Below are 26,189 nucleotides of genomic sequence, written 5' to 3' on the forward strand. Positions count from 1 at the left end.
CCTCATCTGAAGTACTTGCTGAAAATATTTTGAACATTTTGAAGAAACGCTTAAGACTTTCTAAAAAGTCTTCATAAGTATGTCCCCAAATTAGATGACAGCAGTGAGTATATAAGGAACCCTTTTTCCATCACTTTCAGGACATTACCAAACAACTTGACACATTCAGAACAACAGATTCTGGACAGATGGCTTGTTGAAACAAAAGTTTGAACTTTATATTACTACTAATTTAATTTTTTTTTTCATTTAATTTATTTAATTTAATAAAATTTTTTTGGCTTCATTGTATTTATTCACATTTCTGTATTAAAGTGGGTTGATTTAAAGGAAAATATAAAGTAAATAACAGTGCATTTGGATATGTGAAAAATCTAGAAAGACTGAAGTTTGGGAATCATTGGTATAGTGGATATAATAAGAAATTTAATTTTTAATTATTATATTAATTATTTTTTTATAAATTAACATTAAACCAGGATTAAAATTCCTCACAACAGCAAGTAGATTTATTACTAAATATCCTGTGGAATATCTTTTAAGCATACATGCTAGAAATATATATATTTTTTCAAAAGTTTTGACATAATTTTTTTAAATTAAAAGTTTATGAATAAAATATAAAAATAAAAGTCTTATAATGAGATTTCCATTATATACTTTATTTTAAAACAAAGTGTATAGTGGGAAAACTATTTTAAAAAATTTAAAGAATTTTTAAAAAAATTAAAGAATTTGAGAACCAGATTTTTTTTCTACCACTTTCCCCACTTGATTGAATATATGTGAATTAGATTGAAAAAAGCCAACAATAAATCTGCAAATTAAATTGATAATATTGTACACTGATTTAATTATAAAGGTTTACTGTTTTTTTTTAGTATTGTGGATGGTAATGATGGCCATGTGTGGAATTGAAATATTGATGATGAATTTGGAAATTTTGTCATATTAGTGGCCCATTAGTGACTGCTCACATTTGCCGTGCCAAACTGTGCTAGCTGAACACGAGCACTGAAGATTGGCAAGAAGACAAAAATTAAAATAAGAATTCCACTTGCACAGATTGTAAATACACTAATAAAAGTAAAACACATTCAACCAAATGACGTTGACGAAAACATGTAATCCAAATTATGTTATCCAGCGGAAAATTATAATCCAACTAATGTACTTCAAACTGAAACAATGACAAGTAAGATATGAAATCAAAAAACCCACAAAATAAATTAACATCTACATCCCTCTAGAAGCATTTTCGACCTGACATGTTCATTCTAATTACAAACTTGTGTGCTCAACAAATGCTTAAAGCCTATTGTTATGTGAACAGATGCATGCATAGGGATGTACTGTATGTCTAATACTGGGATCATATGCCAAAAATTCCAACAAATTCAGAGGTGCAGATCAGATTTAAAAAATGTACTGAAGGAATATGAAAATGCATATTCACATCACTCTGATAACAATTTTAATTTTCAAGTTTTTTTTATTTGGCACATGCCATGCATCAGCATGGCCATTACTGGGTTAATGGTTCATCTATGGCAGTTTAGTCTACATAATATATTAGCATCTGCCCCTTGTTTGGAGAGGTCTGAGTTTCATTCCTGTTGACAACTGGAGGAAATCCTCAAGTATCCTCCGATCAAGGCTGTAGTTAGCCACTTTCAGGAAGAGGGGGAATAGATTTCCCCCATGAGTTATTCTATGTTTTTCAGCCTGTGCGACTTGCAGGTTGGCCTGTGAACACACACACACACTTCTGCAGACAAATACAAATGGATATGAGTGACAAGGGTTAGGGGACCATTAAAATAATCATTTGAATTTTGTCCATTTTAAAGATCAAACATGTACATTTTTTGCTGGATAAATTCAAGAAAATAAATGGACTGAATCTTTCTCTTCAGAGGGACGATACCAGTATTTTAACCTTTAATTACAAATTCAGGCATTTTTACCTAAGTTTTGTTATGAGCAGATGGTTTTGAGCAAAGGAGCATAGACATGTTTGCACCTCCGTAGCCAATCAACCCTGGTCTAATCAAGAAGCGTGTGTAGCACACGCTTCTTGATTAGACCAGGGTTCGAGCCCGTCACCACCAAATACGGAGGATGCGGAAAGGTCAGGGAATGACCACCGCATATTCCCGGAGCAATATGGCCTTAGTTGCTAATGCTCCTAAAAAAACCAAATAACAATAATAACATAGACATGTTTAATGTCTTAATAATCTTCTTACAGATGATACTTCGCTTTATACTTCAAGTAAAAGGGTTATATATAATGACATTTCCAAATTGCAAAGCATTTTCTGAAAATGCAAGTATTTGCTGAATTTAAACGAGAACAAATTGGATAAGAACATCATTTGTTGCTTCTTGAACACACAACCATTTTTTCTGTTTGCTCAAGAGCTGGTTGAAAAGAGATCAGGCTGCATTCTTGAAATGGAATTCAATGAAAGTGAACTTACTTTCTTATTAGGTGATAATAAGAATGCTTCTCAGTTGCTAAGGCTGTCTTAGCTATCATAATCTCTTTTATATAAATATTTTTCAAAAACTGCATTTTCATCATTATTGGTAATCAGAAACAAGCACAGGTCACAAGTTGAAAGGTACAGTGCATTTAAAGCTTTGGAGGTAAATTTAAGAATTGAATCTAAAGTCATTTCAAAATTTACACCTGATGTTAATTTATTGTTCAAAAATATATATACAGGTAACCCTCGTATAACATGGTAGTTTGGTTCCTACAAAATCTCATGTAATGTGAAACCATGTTATACGGGACTAAGAACCTGTACAAAAAGGGGGGTTACATTCTCAAAGCTAACAAAAAATACACCCTTTTTTTTATATATATATAACTATTGGAAACTTAATTTTTATAGTAGTAATAACTTAATATTTTAACTTTGTTTATAATAGTAGTAACTTAAATAGTAATAACTGAACAGACTTGCCTTACAAACTGTGATACTTATGTCAGATAACGTACGTTCATTTAATTTTCTTCCTCTTCATCACTGCTAAGCACAATCTCTTCTGCAGCATCTAGATTTCGTGTACCTTCCGGACACTTCGAAGTCACAATTTTTTATGGTCTCAAACAAGCACGAGTCTAATAGAACAGAACCTAACCCAGGGATCTCCCAACAAAATACAGTGGACCCCTGTTTCAAAGATATAAAGCACAAATTTAACTTTATTGGTCAATTAACAAAGTTAAATGATACGTGAAAATCGGAAGAATATTTTCCAGTTAGCAAAATAAAAATAAATTTATGCTTATGTACATAGCTTATTAATACATACTGTAATATGTACATACTAACAGATATTTCTGTTCACTGACTTTTTCTTTTTGGTTGTAAAATTTTAAACAGTAAAAATGATAAAAGCAATTAATAACAAAGAACATGATACGATTTCATGGAAGTGGAAACACATTTCACCACAATAATGTGAAAACCCACAGAATTCCAGCTATCAATACTATAGCAAATACAAGAAGATCGAGTTTACTACCCGTTTATAATTGATTACATTAACAGAAAAGACCAATAAACTGGAAACTGCAAATTGTTTTTATTGTTTTATGGTAGTGACCTCCAAAAATGTGCTTTAGAAAAATATCAAGAAGGCGATAACGACTAGCGGGTCAACAGCAGGAATTCACAAAAAGGAATGAAAATGTTGAAAATTGATTCTAACATAATGGCAGGATTTTCCCGGCAAGATACCGTGTTATGTGAGATTTCCCACAATTCTCAAACCGGTTAGAGCGAAATTGTGATATATAAGTACCATGTTGTGCAAGGATTGCCGCAATTCTCAAACCATGTTAGAGTGAAACCGTATTGTAGAAGTACTGTGTTATACAGGGGTTACCTGTAATCACATATTAACATAATATAATAAAATATGTAATATCATTAAAGCTATTAGTAATCATGAAGAGCTGCAGTAAATTTGAAGTTCATTTAAGTAATGGAAATTTGTTTTTCGTATTTAACACACCCACGTGCACACACAGTAAAATCCAGCAACTTCGGGGGACAGTTGCTGGATTTTAAAATTTTATAGATTTTAGAGAAATATACCTAGTGGTTAGTTAGGTGAGTATTTAATTGAATAGTAGTGAATCCACTACTATTGAACAGAAATTAGAAATAATTTTATTACAATTAACATACGAGGTGCTACCAAAGTTCCCGAAATGTTTTTATAAAATAAATTAGATTTACTCTGGGTCTTATTCGCCACCATCACCTTTGAAGTAGTCCCCTTGATAGTGTAAACACGGATCTCACTGTTTCTCCCATGATTTGAATGCATCCTGAAAATCCTTCGTCATAGTGTTCAGCATCTCCTGCGATTTGGTTTGGATATCCTCTACGCTATCAAATCTTCAACCCTTCAGCTTGATTTTCATTCTTGGGAAGAGGGGGTTAGTTGCAGGGGGCTAAGTCTGGCGAATAAGTAGGTAGGGGACGATTGTCATGTTGTTGGATGCCAAAAACTGCACCAAGGCGACAGCTGTGTGGGCCGGCATGTTGATGATGAAGGATCCAGTTCTTTGTGCACCACTTCCCTGGATGTTTCCTTCTGATGGCTTCTCTTGATGCCTTAGGACATTGCAGTAAAACTTTGCATTGACGGTCCGGCCAGGAGGGATGAATTCCTTATGGATAATCCCATCAATGTCCAAAACAGATCAGCATGGGTCGAAGATGGGCTCTCCCACTGAGATGATTGTAGCTTGGTTCCTGGGTCATATCCATATACCGAACTCTCGTCACCAGTGACGACTGTAGAAAGGAAGTTTTGATCACTCCTGGGCCCATTCTTGAAGATCTCTGCTAACTTCCATGCAATGCTGCTTTTGGTCTTCATTCAGTAACCATGGCATGAACTTGGCCACAGTCCTCATGTTCAGCTTGTCTGACAAATCCACTGACATGTGCCGCACTATAGTCCTACACTGCCACAAATCTCGTGGATGATTTGCCTGCAGTCTTCACTGTTCACCACCTGAACTTTTGCGACATTTTCCAGGGTGGTGATCGATGATGGACTCCCAGAGCGATCATCATATTAAACTGAAATTTGACCATTTTTAAAATAGTTAAACGAGTAGTAAATCTGCGTTTGGCCTAAAGCATTGTCACTAAAAGCTTGTTTCAACTTGTTATGGGTTTCTGCTGCTGTATCATTAAGAAGTAAACAAAACTTGATGCAAGCACATTGCTCTCTCACATCAGCCATCGCAAACTACACAAAACACACCACCAAAGAACTGTGCATAAGTATTCAATGACTCTGTCCTACCCAACACCATGTGGCACACTGATTCACAAAGAATGCATGCAGTATTGCCTGCATGCATATGTACATATGTCCTTTCTGATATTCCCTATCAGTGATTTGGTAATTTGGAATCTCCTCTTTTCGATCTTCTCTGGCTTAAAATCTCTCTACCTCACTGTGTCAAAATCATCTGTTGTCTCTACCGTTCTCCAACTCCACTAATCACTTGGAGCCCTTTGACTTCCACTCTTCACAACTTGTTGTGAAGAGTGGAAGTTAGTTTGGAAAGTTGGACTTTCTTCAGTCCAACTTTCCTAACAAGTGAGGTAATTTTCCTTGGTGATTTTAATGTTCACAACTCCAGCTGGCTTCCGTTTTCTAGTCACACCGACCCAGTCGAGATGCTGAAACTTTTGGAATTTTTAATGACCTTGCACAGATTGTTCGTTTACCTAAAGAATACCAGACAATCCTAACCATACAACCAACATGCTTGATCTTTTCTCACAACCAACCCTTCTAAGTACACGGTCAAAGTGAGTGGTCCTTTAGGTACCTCAGATCACAACTTGGTGATTGTCTCTTCTTCAATGGAGCCTTTATCTCATGGCTATTCCCAACCTCGTATTGTTTGGCGTTATAAGAATGCAAAATGGGATGACCTGCGAGATTTATCTTCCTTGGTGGACTACTGGTTCAAAACTTCTGATGTCAACTTTTTGCTCAGATCGTGTCAGTGAAATTATTCTTGTAGGAATGGAATCCTTTATTCTACACTCCACTCTAAAATCTCGTCCTTTATCTAAACCTTGGTTTTCCAATAAATGTGCTAAGGCTGTTCAAGAGAAGAATGTTGCATATCGTAATTGGCTTGTTTCTAATTCTTCAGTTTCATTTTCTGCCTACACCAAAGCTCGCAACAATTGTAAGTAGAAAACTTGCTTCTTGCTCTAATGGTAGCTGAGCATTCTGGTCTCTTGCCAAAGCTATTGGCCGCAGCATTTGCCCATCTCTGCTCCCTGTAAAAACCAGATGGTTCTGTTGTCACTTCAGCCAAGGATAAAGCTGACCTGCTAGCATCCAATTTCTCATGTATTAATGAACTTGGTAAAACACTTCCCACCATTCCCAGCATGCTCCATTCAATGCCTCCTGTGGTCTTCTATCAAAAGGATGTCAGAAAGATTTTAATGAATCTCGATGGTAGGAAAGCTCCAGGTCCTGATGGTATTTCTCCACTTGTTCTCAAAACCTGTGCTCCTGAACTTTTGCTCCTGTTCTTTGCCGCCTTTTTTCGCTTTCTTATTCCAAAGGTGTTTTTCCTTCTGCTTGGAAATTGCTCATATCCTGCCAGTTCCTAAAAAGGGTGACAAGGTCCTCCCATCCAATTATCGTCCCATTGCAATTACTTCTACTCTTTCTACAGTAATGGAGAAATCACTTAATTGCCAACTCTTTAACTACCTAGAAACCTTCTGTCTGATCATCAATCGCCAGTATGGGTTCCAGCATTGTCGATCCACTGGTGATATTCTGGCTTATGTTACAAATTCAGTGGAAAAGTTGGGGGTGATGGTAGATGGCTCATTGTCTTTTAACTTTTCCACTAATGCTGGTATTCCCCAAGGTTCAGTTCTTTTCCTATTGTATATTAATGACCTTCTTCCATTGACTGGAAATCCTATCCATAATTTTGCCGATGATAGCACATTGCATTCCACTTTCCATTTTGAAAAACCTTTCCCTGCTCAGTCAGCTTCAACTTCTCGAATATCCGCTATAAATTCCTTAAATGCCAATCTCCAGGTAATTCTCCAGTGGAACAAAGACAACTTAGTTGATTTCAATCCTTCTAAAACTCAGTCTTGTCTTATATCTCGCAAAAAAGGATTCTTCTGCTTCTATGCTTATCTTTGGTGACACTCCGATTTCTAGGCAAGATGATATATCTCTTTTGGGAATTATCCTGACTTCTAATCTCTCTTGGCACAAACACATTACAAATATTGCTTCCTCCGCATCTAAAAAAACTTGGTTTACTCTTTCGCTCTTGGCATTACTTTTCTTCCAAACAGCTGTTCACTCTTTACAAATTGCAAATCCGGCCTACCATGGAATATTGTTCCCACATCTGGGGCTGTGCTCCTAAAACCTCTCAAGCTTCTAGATTCCATTCAGAAGAGGGCAATTAGGTTAATTAATGATTCCTCTCTAACAGAGTCTCTCCACTCTCTGTCTCATAGACGTACTGTTTCTGCTGCATGCCTTTTCTATAGATACTTCCATGGGCACTGTTCTGAATTGGCTTCTATAATTCCCACTCTCTCTCTCTCTCTCTCTCTCTCTTTCTCTCTCTTTCAAAACAGTCCAAACCCGTGCCACCACCAGTCAACATCCATTTACTGTCCAATTTCAAACTCACAGAACCAACTTTTCATCTTCCTCGTTTATTTATTTAACTGCTGTTTTCTGGAACAACCTTCCTTCATACATATTTCCTGAAAATTACAGTCTACAGAAGTTCAAGTGTAATGTCAATAAATATCTTCTTTCATCTTTTTAATGTCCATCCCAAGCACGGAACTAAGTACTATAGGTTCTAAGACCTCTCATGTTTTGGGATTTTCATAAAAAAAAGAAAAAGTGTTACCTAGCACCACAAGTCTGTACTAGACTTAGTAGTTCCTGTGCAACATTAAAATTTCGGGAACATTTGGGTAGCACCTCATATGCTAAATTACCATATGATCCAAAAGCTGAATTGTGTGACTATCAAAGACAATTCGGTTTTATGGGAGTAAAATACTGTACTCCCATAAATTGTGGCCATGTTATGGTTTCTTAAAAGATAGTATGTACAATGGTTTGTGATTATTTTATTTTACTTTTATTTTTATTAGTTTTTATTGCGGAAATTTTTTTTAAAATTTGTAATTTTTAGTTAAATTCTGCAATTACATAATCATCATATTATATGTGTATTATTTATTATTATTATTTTCTTTTGAGTACTAATAAAATTTAATGTGTTATATTGTATTATTGTTATGAGCTGATGATTACAAAAAATGAAAATTTGTTTACAGTTTATGAAAGTTTATGTAACTTCAGTTTGCTAGAATAAAAGTTGGGACCTTCCCCTCCATGAAAGTCAGCTTGATTCTCTATTGTAATATATGAATATTTTAAATGAAAATTAAAATTTCTTTCAGCAAGCGCACAAAAGTCTATCATCCAGCTTTAAAAGTATGGCAGGCACCTACCCCACATCTTCAAGAAGAGGTATTAATATACATTTATTTCTATTAATGTTTATAAATTTTAAATGTTGATAAGAACTTCTTAAATCATTTTACAAATATGTGTAGTCTCACTTCAGATCTCAGTATAGCCTTTTCCCACCTATAATTACCAAGCTACACTGATTCCTTTTGCTTTTAAGGTGGTCTTTATGCTTATTGTTCTGATACTCTTGAATTTTTTTTTACTCAGAGGCTTCCTAATGCAGAATCTTCTGTCTTAATATATTGTCTCCATTCTGTCAAATTCATCTTTCATTCTCTCGACTGTACAGATCACTCTGAACTTTTTTTTTTTCTTCATTTTTTAGAAACTCTTTCTCCACTCTTAATTTTTCTTAGAACGAAGTTATTTTCCTTGGTGATTTTGATACTTATTAGCATTAGCATTAGTAGAGGCATTTGATGCAAGAAAGCAAGTTTATGCAGCATCAGCCAAAAAAAAAAAAAAAAAAAAAAAATCCACTTCCACTTCACCCCTCTGTTCGTTCAAAATACCTGTCCAGCTGAGCCTTAAACTTATTTAGGCTATCAACCTCCACCACAAGGGATGGAAGTCCCTTGTGGTGGAGGTTGATAACCAACCACCCGCTGGCTAAAGGCAAATTTCCGCACGTCTATCCTACATCTGTCTTTCCTCAATTTGAATTTATGCCCTCTCAGGTGATTTTTCTGAGCTAGAGGAAGAATCCCATCAGCATTGAGCATGCTTAAACCATTCAAGGCTTTATACACCTCTATCAGATCCCCTCGCTGGTACCTAGTCTCCAGACACTGTAATTTGCAAAACTTAAGCCTTTCTTCGTAAGAGCACCCCTTTGTTCCATTCACTAATCTTGTTGCCCTTCTCTGTACTCGTTCCAGCAGCTCTACATCCTTCTTGAAATGAGGCCTCCAGACCTGTATACAGTACTCTAGGTGTGGCCTGACCATTGCCTTATACAATGGAATAATCACCTCCTTATCCCTGCTGGAAAAATTCCTGTATATCATTGACAATACTCCATGAGCTACTCTTGCAGCCCGTCTGCACTGCTCAGAGAACTTCATATCTGCCTGCACAACCACACCCAAGTCCCTTTCATTCTCTACCACTGTCAGTGTAGTACCACAGAGTTGATACGTTGCTCTGGGGTTGCTGTTTCCCATGTGTAGTACTTTACATTTGTCAATGTTAAACTTCATTTGCCACCTCTCAGCCCATCTGCTCAACCTTTCCAGATCCTGTTGCAGCAGCATAGTGTCAGTAGTGTCCTTGACAACCCTGCCAACCTTTGTATCGTCTGCAAATTTGGACATTAAGCTTGATATACCATCATCAATATCATTTATAAATACAGAAAACAATAATGGACCCAACACTGAGCCCTGAGGGACTCCACTAATAACATTAGTCCACGATGAGCAGTGTCCATTGATTACCACTCTCTGTCTTCTCCCCCTCAACCACCCCTTTATCCATAGCAGCAATTTGCCTCCAATGTCACACTGCTCCAATTTGTGTAGCAGTCTTCCATGTGCAACAGTATCAAAAGCCTTTCTAAGATCCAAGTATATAATATCAAAGTTATTCCCTGCATCCAGTTCTTTTGTGACTGCATCATAGTATCCAATCAAGTTGGTCAGGCAAGACTTCCCCTTAACAAAACCATGCTGTGTCTATAACTGAAGTCTTGTCTAAATGATCCTGCAGTGCTTCTTTAACCAGTGCCTCCATTAATTTTCCTGGAACAGAAGTTAAGCTCACAGGTCTATAATTACTTGTGTCAGCCTTTGATCCTCCTTTGTGAATTGGGGTCACATTTGCACATTTCCAGTCTATGGGTACCTCCCCTGAGTCCAAGGAAGCTCTCATAATTATGGCTAAGGGTTTGCTTACTTCCTTTGCTGCCTCCTTTAATATAACTGGATAGATCCCATCCACCCCGGGTGCCTTTCTTGTGTTTATCTTCAACAGTTTCTCCTCCACTTTACTCCCATTTATTTCAAGATTCTGTAGCTTACTGCTAGAGTTGAATACACCTCTGGCATTCCCCTTGCTGAATAACTCCTCATGTGTGAATGTCGATGCAAAATATTCATTTAGTTTGTTAGCTACCTGAGCAGGATCATCAACAGTTGACCCATCAATATCAAGTGGACCAATCTGATTCATCCCCTTCCTTCTAGAGTTTACATAAGTAAAGAACTCTTTGCATCCCTTGCCAAGGATTTCTCATAATCTGCCTTCGCCTGCCTAACCTCCTTTGTAACTTGGTTGCATATCAACTTGTATCTATCATAGGCTTCTGTGTCATGTGTTAATTTGTAAGTATCCCATGCATTTTTCTTCTCTGCCATATGCCTCATTAGTTCATCTGACATCCATTTTGGCCTAAACCTTGAACAATATTTCTTAGTTGGTATGTAAAGCCTAGTAGCTTCCAAGATAAGTTCTTTGAATGCTTCCCATTTTGAATTTGCTGTTGGTAACATCATCAGTTGGTCCCACTGTATAGAATTTAAATACTGTCTCAGTCCATCGTAGTCGCCTTTACGGAAGCAATAACCCTTCCCTTTACCCCTAATGGTAGTTACCTCTTTGAGTAAATCCCACTTCAGCACACTGTGATCACTGCCACCTAGTGGTTCATTTATCTGCAGATTCTTAATGCATGAAGAATCACTGCTGATAATCAAATCAAGAGTATTACTCCCTCTAGTTGCCTCCCGAACATGCTGATGTAGAAAACAATCATCCAATAAATCCACAAAAGCCCTGCTAGTGTGTGAGTAACCAGCCCCCAAATTCCAGTCAATATCTGGGAAATTAAAATCTCCCATTATAAGACTCTCTGATTTACTGGCCCACTCTATTTCCCTGTACAGTTCCTTATTATACTCATCAGAGTCATTAGGCCTATAGCACACTCCTACTCTCAATTTTGATCTCCCAATGCTTATGTCACACCAAACTGACTCAACACTGCACTGTCCGGCGATGTCGACCGGCTTCACTTCCTTGGTTTTTATGTGTTTCTTAACTAATAGCATAACCCCTCCCCCCTTCCTATCCTGTCTATCCTTTCTGTAGACGTTGTACTCCCCAAATTCCAGTTCTGCTTCCCTTATATCTGTGTGACACTACATCTCTGATATCCCAACAATATCTGCCTTTGATGTTTACTTGTGTTTACTTGTACCGCAATGGCTCCCAGCAGTCTCTGAAATACCATGCATCTTGTTTTTCAGGCTTCTGCTCATTCTAATAGAAGCAGTGCAAGAATCTCTTTCACCTCTGCCAATGGCTACTGTCAATCTATTGGTCTTTGTCTCCCCCCAAGCTAGCAGTTTTCCGACCCACCTAACACTGCCTCGATAGCATCAGCAAATATTCTTGCACCCTTTCTATTTAAGTGTATCCCATCCCTGTAGAAGCAATCTCTCCTGTTAACAAGTACAGTCCAGGCTGAAAAAAATTCTACCCCTTGAGCCTTGCACAATCTTTCCAGGGCCGAATTGATCGACAAGGCTCTCATCATATACTCTCTCCTATCGTGTCTGGGCAGAATTGCAGACACTTTCAAATTCAACCCTAATTCTCGGGTTTTGTTCAACAGTGACCTGTACTTGTTAAGTAATTCTGCCGGTCTCCTACTCTTAATATTATTAGTGCCAACGTGTACAACTATATCACCTTTTGTGCCCTTAAAAGATGATATTCGCTCTACAACGTCATCAACCTTTGCCCCTGGCAGATATACCCTGGTCCTGTTCCACCTATCTTTTTTACAAAGCATGTTCCCCGTTTCCCTGACAATAGAGTCACCAACAACTACTAGTTCCTTCGGGACCAGCGCATTCTGCCTTGGGGGTTGTCTCTGTGTCACGCGATGCCCAAGTGCAAGCTCTGTCGTTGATGTGGGCAGCTGAGAGCTTGATGGGCCCCTCAATTTAGTTTCTTCGAGGGCATACACCCTGTCCTTCAAGCTCTCATATAGGCCCACAAGAACGCCGAGTTGTTGCTTGATATCGATACACTCCTTGCATCGCGCACACACAAAGACATCCCCCTTGGCAGTTTCATGTCCCGTACCCGATTGCTCTGCAAACATCAAGCAAACAGTGCATTTTATAAGGCTGTGAGTCAGAGGACAACTGCCCCCCCTCAGTTCTGCTCTGAGCCACAGCACTTCCATTAGCTTGAGCCTTTTGCTTTGCTTCTCTGGTCTGAGTCATGATTCTATTAATTTATTAATTAATTATGTTATGTTATTAATTATATTAAATATAATTAATTATATTACATTTGTAATCTAAGTCGTTATATGTATTTATTCAAACGTACAATTTAACTGCTAACGAAGTTCAACTAATGCTATCTAGTACGGTATATAACTATCGTATCACAAAGGCGGGAAAATTACGAACGGTAGCGGAGTTGAAACACGTGGAAACCTTTACCGATACTTTTATGCAATTACAAGGCCGAGTAAAGAATAAATACACCAAATTAATCAGAAAATCACAAAATAATGTTATACTACTAAATTTAAATCAAAAGTTTTAGAAAAACAATAATTTCAAATCAATAAATAAGAAAAATCCACTTAGCGGCTTTGAACACGACCGTCTCTAGTAGCCTCGTCTGCAGACTCCTGCAGACAGGAGTCTGCAGGAGTAGACTCCAGCTTATAACTCCACTGAATTTTAAATTTTCTAGTTGCACAGACTTGTAGAGATGGCTGCTGTAGCTGACTTGCCAACTGTGAGGGTACTGATGTGCATGTCCTTGCATGATTATGGTTCCTTTCCTTGGTCAGATTACTGTTTTCACTCTTCCATCCTATTGTTTGCTCAAATTGTGTCAGTGAAATTATTTTTGTGAGGATGAAATCTTTTATCCCTCATTGCACCCAAAAAACTTGTCCTTCATTACTTCAGTTTTTTAATGAATGTTAATTTTCTGCCTACACTAAAGCTTTCAAAAAAAAAGGGGAAAAAAAGTTATTAATCAATCCTTTATTTCAGCCTTCTGGTCTTTGGCTAAAGCGCCGATCTTTCTAACTTCATCCTTCATCCTCTGTTACAGCTTGGTGAATCTGTTGCATATTTAGCTAAAGATAAATAATGATGGCCACTAATTTTTGCATCAGTGAACTTGGTAATCACCTATCATACCAAACAAATTTCACTCAATGCCACACTAGGACATCAGAATAATTCTGAACAACTGTGAGCCAAGATGTTTCCAGGTCCTAATAGAATTTCTTCACTTGTTCTCAAAACTCTCAACACCTCTGTCACACTCTCATTGTTTAATAGTGTTTTGTCTTATGTATGGAAATTTGCTCTCATCCAGCCACATACTAAAAAGAAAGGGCTGCCAACTCTTTCACTATCTCAAAGCCGTTTCACTATTTCACTATCTGATAAATAACCACCAATATCGATTCCAGAATTGTTGCTCCTCTAGTGATATCTTGACTTATGTTAGTTATCTTTTGATACATTTGATGGAAATGTTCAGTGAAGCTCATGTAATTATTCTTGATATTTCCAAGAGTTGTGTTGGGCATTAAGGTTTTATAAACAGGCATCTACTGTTTACTTCTTGTTTTGTCATATTCTATGTCGTATACTACCCTGATATCCATTAAAGTTATTTAAATTTATTGCTGTAGTATTCATTTAAAATGTTGGTGTTTGAAGCACGTCTTTCCATTACCAGAAGTTTCTGGCTCAAGGGCCTTTGAGTTGTATACAAACATTACTTTGATCAGTCATCAGATAACTGTGTATAAAAGAAGCTGTGGAACAGGCCTTTTTTCTTTCAGCTTTCTTGGATATTCACAAATTGAAACCACCTACTATCTGATGTACCAGTAAGTTCTGAAACACTGTTTTTTCAAACTAGTGTAACTTGTTTGCAAGGAGTGAAATAAACAGGAAACTTGGTAGAAGTTTGCTTTGTTGTGAGTACTATGACCACTGTACTTTATAAAGTATTCACTGTACTTTAAAATCTGCTGTCTGCAAAAACACATCTGCACAGAGTACCCTTAAGTGCTTTCAATTGATCCATACTGATTAATTTAAAAGAACTTATTGTCCTTAGTCTTTGAACTGTATGCAGTTTTCTTAGATATCTCTGCTGCATGTCTAAATGTATTAAATTTATTTTCATATATGTGGAATTTTAGTGCACACATACACATGTTCAATGACAAAGCATCCATTTTTAAATTGATAAGTGACCCCAAATTGCTATACTCTCTTCCCCTCCTTTTTACTGCTATTTTCATTTTATTTATTTATTTATTTATTTATTATTTATTATTTTTTTTTCAAAAATGAAGACATTTTTTACATCTGTGGTTGCATAGCTGCCAGCTCTCAATTTACAATGGAAAATCCATCATTTATATTCGATTTCACTCATAATATAGTTGGGGACAAGAGTTTTTCTTTTTATGAAAAACAAAAATAATAATAAAATAAAAAATATAAACTGTTTAAAATTGTATTTTTATTTAAAATTTTGCAAATTTCAATTAATTTTCATGAACCAATTGGTTTTCAAGTGTGCTGCGGTATTCCTGTTTCAAAATAGAAATGTACAATTATAGGATTGTTCTTTGTTGTGTGCAGTAGTTTCATAGTACTTGTGTAGCGTGAAGCTAATTAACAATGTCTTTCAGTAAGATGTTAAAGAAATGCAGTGTAAAATTTCAGAAGATATATATTTAAGATTTTCCTTGTATTGTGAAATCTGGAAAAGGTAAAATGTTTGCTTTGTACCAATGCAGATGTAATATTTCAATTTAGTGGCAGGAAATGCAATGTAATCAGGCATTTGTAAACAAATAAGCATAGCAGCAGGGACAGTGCATGGAAAGAAATGCAAAAATAGATGTTGGATTTCTGGTGGTGATGATGATGTTATATGAGTTTTTTTTTTTTTTTTTTTTTTTTTTTTGTCATAGAACATCATAATACATAATATTTCTCTGAGTTGTGCTGAATGTGGAGGCACATTGTCCAGAAATATGTTTCCCAATAGTGAAATAGCAGAAATGCTGTGAGAAACAAAAAAACAATAGCATTTTTAGTGAAACTGGATAGGAAAAGGTGAAGTAGTGAGTGCTCTGAAAAATGGCTAATTTTTTATTGATAGAAATGGCAGTAGTAATCAAAACAATTCTAACCATTGTGGTGACTTTTTTGTAATAAAAAAATCAAATAGAAAGCAACTTGCTCTCATTGGAAGCTGACTTTACAGAATATAACATTGGCTATCTGCTTTTGAACAACCTGTAAGTAGGTGGAATTCCTTTAACAACCTGTTTGCACACTTAGCGTTGATGTTGATAATATGACTGTTATAGTACTCTGAAAGCTGGAATAGCACAGGTATTGAGCACTTGATAGTAATGCTGTTCTTGTAATCTTATTAATTTGTATGCTGAAAAAGGGATCTTACCTTCCTGTGAAACCGGAATTGTTTATGGAAATGTATTGCTATCTAAAAAGAAGTGCAAAATATAAAGATTTAGACAGTTTCAGGTGATGGATAGGATGGAAGTAAAAAAGCATGTGTGTACTCGTTGGCTGTCTTTTTTTAAATTTAAAGAAGTTAGATGCGGTCAGAAAAGCCAAATGAGCACTTCTCAGAGTTATCAAAATTTTATTTTTTTTTTATTCAGGCCCAAAACACGAGAGGTATTAGAACCTGTAGTACTTAGTACTGTGCATAGGTTGGAGGTTGAGAAGACGAAAGAAAATATTTGTTGACATTAGACTTGAACTTCTGTAGATTATAATTTTCAGGAAATAGCATATGAAGGAAGGTTGTTCCAGAAAATGGCAGTTGAACGAATAAACGAGGAAGATGAAAAGTTGGTTCTGTGAATATGAAGTTGGACAGTATATGGATGTTGGCTGATGGCGGCATGTGTTCGAACCATTTTGAAAGTGAGAGCAGGAATTAAAGAAGCCAATTCAGAAGAACGGTGCCCATGGAAGTATCTGTAGAAAAGGCATGCAGCAGAAACTGTACATCTATGAGACAGCGAGTAGAGAGATTCTGTTAGTGGTGAGTCATTAATTAACCTAATTGCCCTCTTCTGAATGGAATCAAGAAGCCTTAGAGAGGTTTTGGGGGCACCACCCCAGATGTGGAAACAATATTCCGATTTGTACAGAGTGGAAGAAAAGTAATGCCCAAGAGTGAAAGAGAAAACCAAGTTTTTTAGATGCAGAGGAAGCAATATTTGTAATGTGCTTGTGCCAAGAGAGATTAGAAGTCAAGGTAATTCCCAAAAGAGAGATATCATCTTGCCTAGAAATCGGAGTATCACCAAAGATAAACATAGGAGCAGAAGAATCCCTTTTGCAAGATATAAGACAGGACTGATTTAGAAGGATTGAAATCAACTAAGTTGTCTTTGCCCCTTTGGAGAATTACATGGAGATCAGCATTTAAGGAATTGATAGCAGATATTCGAGAAGTTGAAGCTGATTGAGCAGGGCAAGGTTTCTCAAACTGGAAAATGGAATGCAATGTGCTGTCATCAGCAAAACTATATTAATATGATTTCTAGTCAATGAAAGAAGGTCATTAATATACAAGAGTAAAATAATGGGGGAAAAACTGAACCTTGGGGCATATCAGCATTAGTGGAGAAGTTAGAACACAAGAGGGCCATCTGCCAGAGAGAAATCTGGATAACCTATTATAAAAAATAGTTGGCAAACCATAAGATGGAAGCTTGTTTAGAAGATCTTTATGCCAAACACTATCTAAAGCCTTTGCGATGTCAAGAGCAACTGCTAACTGCTTGTGTTTCATGGAATTTTCCATTGAATTTGTAAATACATGGGTAACATAAGCCAGAATATCACAGGGGATCGACATTGATGGAATCCATACGGGCGATCATTGATCAGATGGAAAGTTTCTAGATAGTTTGAGTTGGTGGTTAATTAATTTCTCCATTACCTTAGAAAGAGTAGAAGTAATTGCAATGGTACGATAATTGGATGGGAGGGATTTGTCACCCATTTTAGGAACTGGTTGGATATGAGAAAATTTCCAAGCAGAAGGAAAAACACATCCTTAGCACATTTATTGGAAAACGAAGGTTTAGATAAAGGATTTTAAAATGGAGTGAGGTATAAAGGATTCCATTCCTACAAGAATAATTTCACTGACATGATCTGAGCAAATGTTGACATCAGAAGTTTTGAAACAGTAATTCGACCAAGGAAAAGAAGGAAATCTCGGAGGTCATCCCATTTTCCGTTCTTGTAATGCTAAACCACACGAGGTTGGGAATAGCCATGAAATAAAGGCTTCATTGAAGAAGAGACAATCACCAAGTTGTGAACTGAGTGCCTGAAGGACCACTCACTTTGACCATATACTTAGAAGGTTTGTTTGTGAGAAAAGGATCAAGTGTGTTGGCTGTATGGTTAGGATTGTCTGGTATTCTGGTAGGTAAATGAACAGTCTGTGCGAGGTCATCGGTAATTGCAAAAACCTCAGCATCTCGACCAGCTGGGTCAGTGTGACTAGAAAACAGAAGCCAGCTGGAGTTGTGAACATTAAAATCACCAAGGAAAATTACTTCACTGTTAGGAAAGTTGGACTGGAGAAAGTCAAGTTGCAAAGAGAGGAAGTCCAAGTGATTAGTGGAGTTGGGAGAACGCTAGAGACAACAGATGATTTGGCAGAATGAGGTAGAGAGATTTTAATCAGAGAAGGCCGAAAAACGGAGATTCCAAATTACCAAGTCTCTACAGGGAATATTGAAATGGACATATGCGCAAGTACCAACTTTGAGGCAAAAGGAATCGTACAGCAAATAATTTGGGCAACTGAGATGAGCAGTGGTGCTAGAGAATCAACCGACAACTGGGATTCTGTCAGAAAAGGTACATGGGGTTTGGCAGACTGTAAGTAGAAATGGACATCATTGAGATTAGAACTGAGACCACATATATTTGCAAAATGAACTAGGAAGTGTTTGGGAGGTTTATATCTTTTCGCAGACAAACTTGCTGTACATTTGACAATTCATGGTGTATTCAATAGTAAGAAAAAATGTGTGGGGGGGGGGGACATACCGTCTGAAGTAATGAAGTTTTGGATGTGGCATACACACAGTAAGAATATACCCAGATCCTTGACATAATGTGGCCGCGACAATGCACCCCCCCCACTGTATACGCACTACTCGGATTCCCTCCAGTCACTATCTGGCAGAGTAAAGGTAGCAAGATATATACATTAGTTGATCTGGAAGCCTCCTAGAGAGTTATCAATAGATTCGGTCCAGTGTACTAATTAGTGGCCGACCTGTGAACACCATTTTAGAGCTGTACCCTCAAAATGTAAGGAAGTCTGGATCTCACCATGGTGTTCATCATACCCTCAAAAGACATCAGTCATACTTCATAATGGATGAGATAGGATTCATGCATTCTTAATGCATGAATAATCACTGCTGATAATCAGAACAAGAGTGTTAATCCCTCTTGTTTTCTCTTTAACATGCTGCTGTAGAAAACATCCTTGCTAGTGTGCAAGTGACCAACCCACCACTTTCAGTCTATATCTGGGAATTTAGAATCCCCCATTATAAGACACCGATTTACTGCCCATTCTATATAATTGTTAATTGTAATCATCAGAGTCATTTGGCCTATAACAAACTCCTACCCTCATTTTTGCTTTCCCAGTGCTTATATCACGCCAAACTGACTCAACATTGCGCTGTCCATCTATGTCAGCTGGATGCACTTCCTTAGATTTTGTGTTTCTTAACTAACAGCATAACCCCTCCTCCCTTCCTATCCTGTCTGTCCTTTCTGTACACATTGTACTCTGCATTCCTTATATCTGTGTGATACCACATCTCTCATATCCCAACAGTATCCATCTTTGATGTCTTGACCAGCACTTCAAATTCATCAGATTTATTTACTATACTCCTAGCATTGGTGTACATGCATTGCACAAGTATACATGCATTTGTTCTTACTCTTAGTTACTGTAACACAGCCCATGTATTTACTTGTTTCATGACTCCCAGCAGTTCCTGAAATCCCCAGCAACTTGCTTTCTGGGCTGCTGCTAATTCCAATAGAATATACCTGCCAAGTGGTGGGTTTGTGCACTAGTGAGAGGAGTGATGATGTCACGTTGCTTAGGAACCAGGTATCCCACAAATTCTGTCCTTATATTGTATATAAAGCATTGTTAGCCCTAGATTTCAAGTGTTGGTGCAAAATTTTATCTCCAGAGTTTACTCTAAAATTAAGTGTCTGTAAATACAGACCCTCCTTCAATTTTTCCACAAAGAGAAAGATCATGGCTAACACAAAAAAATGATCGTAATTATTAAGTTCTTTTTTTTTCAGTGAGTACTTTATGGCTGAAGTACCCACTGGAAATTGATGTTCTTATAAATGGCGAAGTAGAATAAATGTCATCATTTTCTTATTTGAAATATTTTTGTGGACAAGTTTCCAGGACTTGCCGTTGTTGAAGATAAAAAAATAAATAAATAAAAGAATCAATGTTTTGCAGTTTCTCAGTTTCAGATGCTATTACAAAAGAAGAAATAATTGATGTACAGTGGTCTTTGGTTGGTAAGACAAGTGGAAGAGGAAGCTTGAAATATGACAAATTATCCCAAGATATGCTTTACATTTGACAATTCCTCAACAGTAATGAGTGCTAGAGAATATTCAGCCAGGTTGAAAAAAGAAAAACTGAGTTCAGACGTTCTCTTTCTGGTGAAGTTTTTGAAATGCCCCAGACAGCTAGACCATTGTTATGACAAAACTGTGGACTCAACTTTTCTGAGAGGGCAAAGCCTGTAATGGTATCATCCTGAAGCAATTAAACTCAGATCATTCTTATCATCCTTGAAGCAGTCATGATCAGTTGAATATGTGAACAGAAATCTGTAGAGAAAGGTGTTAGGTATGTTAATGTTTAAAAAAAACAATACTGTAATGGTAAATATTCCTGTGGGTAACTTTATTTTACTATAAAATGTATATTTTGCCACTGAAATTCCATTTCTAGTGGAGTATGTACTTTAAAAACACATCCTGTTTTTTTCCTGAAATTCTCCTCTTTTCCTTCGCCTTTTTTTTTTTGGGAAGTACTCCTGCTTTTAGAAAAAAAGGAAATCCTCCTGTTTTCCTTCTGATTTCCAGCTTTTATTGCAAGTGAAAAGTTGGCAGCAGTTATCATTATTATCCATACTACTCTATCTTCTTCAAGGAAACAAACCACGTAAAATGACATTCTCCTGTGAAATACTTGAAATTTATATGGATTTCCAATAAATAAAAATTCTGTTTATACGCTGGCACAACTATATAAGTTAAAGGAATTTGCAATTAATCATTTTCACAGTGAATATAATTATTAAATGTATTTAATTGTCATCTAGGTTTGAACAACAGTCAACTTAAATGAGCATGTTAAGTTAACTGTAGCCATTATCAACCCACTGCAGGATGGAAGCCTCCTCAACAATTCATGCTGAGGGAAATGGACCATAATCTGCCACGCTGGTCCAGTGCGGGTTGGCAGATTGACCGTATTTAGCAGTCAGGGGCTTGAACCCCGGTCTACTCAAAGAGCATGTGCTACTGTACTCCTGCTCCTGACCACTCGGCTATGGAGGCCGCTTACTGTATTCCTTCCTGACCATCATTGGCTATGTCAGGCCTTCCTATACAAATGGGGTCTCATAAACTTTCGTTTTTTGAATTTTCTGTTTGATTTTCAGATTGTTAGTAGTGATGTCCTACAAATCTCTGAAGTGGAGAGAGGAAATTCTTAGGATCCATCTTTGTCTTAGTGCTTTAATTTATCTCATTATAAAGTACAAGTAACCCTCGTATAACACAGCAGTTTGGCTCCTACAAAATTTTGTGTAATGCGAAACCATGTTATGTGGGACTAAGAACCAGTACAAAAAGGGGGGCTACATTCCAAAAGCTAACAAAAATAGACCATTTTTTTTTTTTTTTTTTTTATAACTATCAGAAATTTTTTACAGTATTTTTATTTTTATAGTAGTAATAGCTTAATATTTTAACTTTATTTTTGTAATAAATTAAATAATAATAACTGAACAGACATCTTACCTTACAAACTGATACTTATATGTCAGATAATGTACGTTCATTTAATTTTCTTCCTTTTCAATGCTGCTAAGCACAGACTTTGCAGCATCTGGATTTCATGCACCTTCTGCTCTCTTTAAAAGTCATGAACTGCACGCTTAAGTCATAATTTTTTATGATCTCAAACAAGCACAAGTTCAGTAGCACAGAACCTAACCCAGGAATCTCCCAGCAAAATACAGTGGACCCCTTTCCTCAAAGATATAAAGCATAAATTTAACTTTATTACCTTACTAGTTAACAAAGTTAAATGATACGTGAAAATCGGAAGAATATTTTCCAGTTAGCAAAATAAAAATAAATTTACGCTTACGTATATAGCTTAGGGGCTTAGAGGGGAACAGGTATCCTGTGTGTTATCAGACACTCAGCCTAAAACACTGATGGATCCAATATCTCTCTATTACAGAAGATTTAGGAGAAGTCCGGTTGGCCTGCCTCCCTAAAATCCACTCATGCACACCTTCTCGATGGTAAGCCCTGTTACGTCACTTAGGTGGCAACGAACGTGTAGAGTGGTTCTCTTCAAGATGCCTGGTCAGCATGAAGAGGAAAAGACCAAACCCTCCAGCAATGAGAGCACAACAATACAAATGGCCCTCAGTCCCCAGCAGCTTTCACTCTCCCTCTTACGGCAGCGAGAGGATCAGAGTGGAAGCAGAGGGTGCTAAGAATTTCTGGGTACGACCAGGCTGCCATGCACGGAAATTGAACTTGGCCTGTTATAACGTATGATCACTCATCGGTGAAGACAGGATATTAGAGCTGGAAAAGGAATTAGAAAATGTGAATTGGAATATCATTGGTTTGGCTGAAACAAGAAGAAGAAATGAATCACTTATAAGTTTATCAAGTGGAAATCTGCTGTACACCAATGGAAACAGTGAAAGGAGTGAAGGTGGAGTTGGGTTTCTGGTCCATAAAGATTTTAAAAACAACATTTTGGAATTCAAAAGTACATCACCAAGGGTGTCAAGACTAATACTCAAGATTTCTAAGAGGTACAAGCTAAAGATTATAATGATTTATGCACCAACATCGAGCCATGATGATGAAGAGGTTGAAGAAATGTACACCGAAATTGAGAGTCTTCTAGATGAGCAGAAAACCCACTACACTATTATTATGGGGGACTTCAATGCTAAGGTTGGAAAAAGGCAAAACAGCACAGAAAGAGGAACTATAGGAAATTTTGGAATTGGTGAAAGAAATAAAAGAGGTGAAAGACTTGTGGAATTTGCAGAATCTCAAGGGATGTCAGTAATGAACACTTTTTTCAAGAAAAGGGTGAACAGAAAGTGGACATGGAAGAGTCCAAATGGATTAACAACTAATGAAATCGACTTCATCCTCACTAACAGAAGATATATTGTGAATGATGTTACCGTCCTGAATAAGGTAAATGTTGGAAGTGATCACAGAATGGTAAGATGTACACTTGATATAGATGTAGGAAAGGAAAGGAAAAAACTGACTCGAGTAAATAATACAAAGGTCTTTGAAATAACAGAGGAGGAGAAAAAGCAGTATGTACTGGAACTTAAGAACAAGTTTGAGCTTCTGCAGACTGCTCAGGACCAAGATATTGATGAGGAATATTACAACTTTCTGAAAGTGATAAAGCCCAAGAAACCTATAGGGAAACAGAAATCCAAAGAAGAAAAAATTAGTCAAGAAACACTTGTCATGATGAACCAAAGACGACAAATGAAGAGCAAGAAAAACACTGACAGGGAGAAAATTGAGTATACTGAGTTATGCAAAGCCATTAGAAAGAGACTCAGAGAGGACATAAGAAGATTTAACACAAGAAAAGTAGAACAAGCATTAAGGGAAAACAAAGGATTTAAATCAGCAGCCATGAGCAGTAATACAGAAAGACAAATGATACTGAAACTGAAGAATAGCGATGGTGTACTTATAAACAGCAGAGAAGGCATAATTCAAATAGCAGAAGACTACTATAGAGAACTATACAAGGAGCGAGGGAATGATACCAGCAGTGGGGAAGATGGATTGCAAAGTAGCAACACATACGACATACCCGATATTCTTCCTGATGAGGTAGAACATGCATTGAAGAAAATGAAGAATCGGAAAGCCCCGGGGGAAGATGAAGTTACTGTAGAGTTGTTAAAATTGGGAGGAAGAGACATAACACAAAAACTGGCAAGGCTCTTCACAAAGTGCATTAGAAAAGGTGTGATGCCTAAGCAGTGGAATAATGCAATCATAGTTTTGCTGCATAAGAAAGGAGATAAATCAGAAATTGGCAATTATAGACCAATTAGCTTGTTATCCCATATCTACAAGTTGTTCACAAGGGTCATTACTAACAGATTAGAAAGAATACTTGATGAGAATCAACCGAAAGAGCAAGCTGGCTTTAGGACGGGATTCTCAACTATGGATCACCTTCACGTAATATCACAGCTAATGGAGAAAGCAAATGAATATAAAACACCATTATGCCTGGCATTTGTGGATTATGAAAAGGCATTTGACTCCATACAGCATAAGGCAATGTTTCGGGCACTGGAAAGACAAGGCATACATACTCCATATATTATGATTTTGAAGAAAATATATGAGAGTGCTACATCCTTTATTAGACTAGACAAAGACAGTAGCAAATTTAAAATCGAGAAAGGAGTTCGACAAGGAGACACAATATCTCCGAAGCTGTTTACTGCTGCCCTTGAGGAAGCTTTCAGAAGATTAGACTGGTCGCAGAAAGGAGTCAATGTGAACGGAGAGTACCTAAACCATTTACGATTTGCAGATGACATTGTGGTCATAAGCCACGATCCCAAAGAATTAGAGGAAAATCTTAATCAGTTATGCACAGTTAGTAAGGATTTTGGACTAAAGATGAATATGGCTAAAACAAAAGTAATGATGAACAAGTATGCCACGGAAAGGGAAATAATGATTGATGGAGCAGTAATTGAAAAGGTGGAGTCATATACTTATCTGGGACAAGTTATTAGCTGTAATAATGATAAATGGGCGCCTCCGTAGCCAGGTGGGAAGGAGCAGCGGTGCGTTAGCACACGCTTCTTGATTAGACCGGGGTTCGAGCCCGTCACCACCAAATATGGAGGATGCGGAAAGGTCAGGGAATGACCACCGCATATCCCGGAGCAATATGGCCTTAGTTGCTAATGCTCCTAAAAACCAAAATAACAACAACAACAATAATGATAAATGGCTGGAAGTCAAGAGAAGAATAAATTTTGGATGGATAGCATTCAGGAAATATAGTCACATACTGAAGAGCAATATCCCAGTTTGTCTAAAACGTAAAATAATGAATCAATGTATACTCCCCACCATGACTTATGGAAGTGAAACTTGGGCACTCACCAAAAGAATGGAAGAGAAGCTAAGAACTACACAGCGAAGAATGGAACGAATTATATTGGGAATCAGACTGTTAGATAAGAAGAGAAACACATGGATTAGGCAGCAAACTCAAGTAAAGGACATTCTTATCAAAACTAAAGAACTAAAATGGTCTTGGGCAGGACACATAGCTCGAAGACATGATGACAGATGGACTAAGAAAATAACAGAATGGTACCCAAGAGGAGCTAGAAGAAAACCTGGAAGACAAAGGCGGAGATGGATAGATGAAATTCATGAGTTTTTGAGTAGTAAATGGATGGCCAGTGCTCAAAACAGAAGGAACTGGAAAGTTGCTGGAGAGGCCTTCATCCTGCAGTGGATTGAAAATGGCTGATGATGATGATGATGATATAGCTTAATTAATATGTACTGTAATATGTACATACTAATATTAACTGATTGATATTTCTGTTCACTTTTTTAAAATTTTACAAAATAAAAAAAAAAAAACAGTAAAAATTATAAGCAATTAATAACAAAGAATCTGACACGCACAAATTGCGACAAACACGATATGCACAAGTGAGATATGGAGTAGTGAGTTTCTCAAAATTTATTTGTGTTTTTTATGATTGAATATTTCATGGAAGGGGAAACACATTTTGCCATAATAACGTGAAAACCCACAGAATTCCAGCTATCGGTACTACCATTTATAATTGATTACACTACTGTATGAGGAAAGACTCCGATTATGTGGGCTAAAGAGCTTAGCAACCAAGCACCTCAGAGGTATCCGATTGACGTTTATAAGGCTCTGAGAGGGATTAGTAAAATGAATGAAGGTAGAATTCTCGCTATTCTAAACAATTTCAGAATAAACCGGAAACTGAAAATTGTTTTTATTGTTTTATGGTAGTGACTTCCAGAAATATGCTTTAGAAAAATATCACGAAGTCGAAGGCGAGTCAACAGCAGGGTTTTTCCAGCTCAAAAATACCGTGTTATAAGAGATTTCCTACTATGTTA

At 37.0% G+C, this 26,189-nt stretch overlaps 1 protein-coding gene across 1 annotated transcript in view; it reads left to right on the plus strand.

Moving 5' to 3' along the window:
• Window positions 1-26,189, plus strand: part of Cbp80 (Nuclear cap-binding protein subunit 1) — a 393,330-nt gene that overhangs the window by 122,430 nt on the left and 244,711 nt on the right. The window contains exon 9 of the mRNA XM_090368459.1: window positions 8,535-8,604. Within this exon, the coding sequence (XP_090224585.1) occupies window positions 8,535-8,604 (70 nt within the window). The remainder of the gene's footprint in view (window positions 1-8,534; window positions 8,605-26,189) is intronic.

The sequence above is a fragment of the Mastigoproctus giganteus genome, chromosome 2 (assembly GCF_048544385.1).
Source record: "Mastigoproctus giganteus isolate SK-2022 chromosome 2, ASM4854438v1, whole genome shotgun sequence".
Taxonomy (NCBI): domain Eukaryota; kingdom Metazoa; phylum Arthropoda; class Arachnida; order Uropygi; family Thelyphonidae; genus Mastigoproctus; species Mastigoproctus giganteus.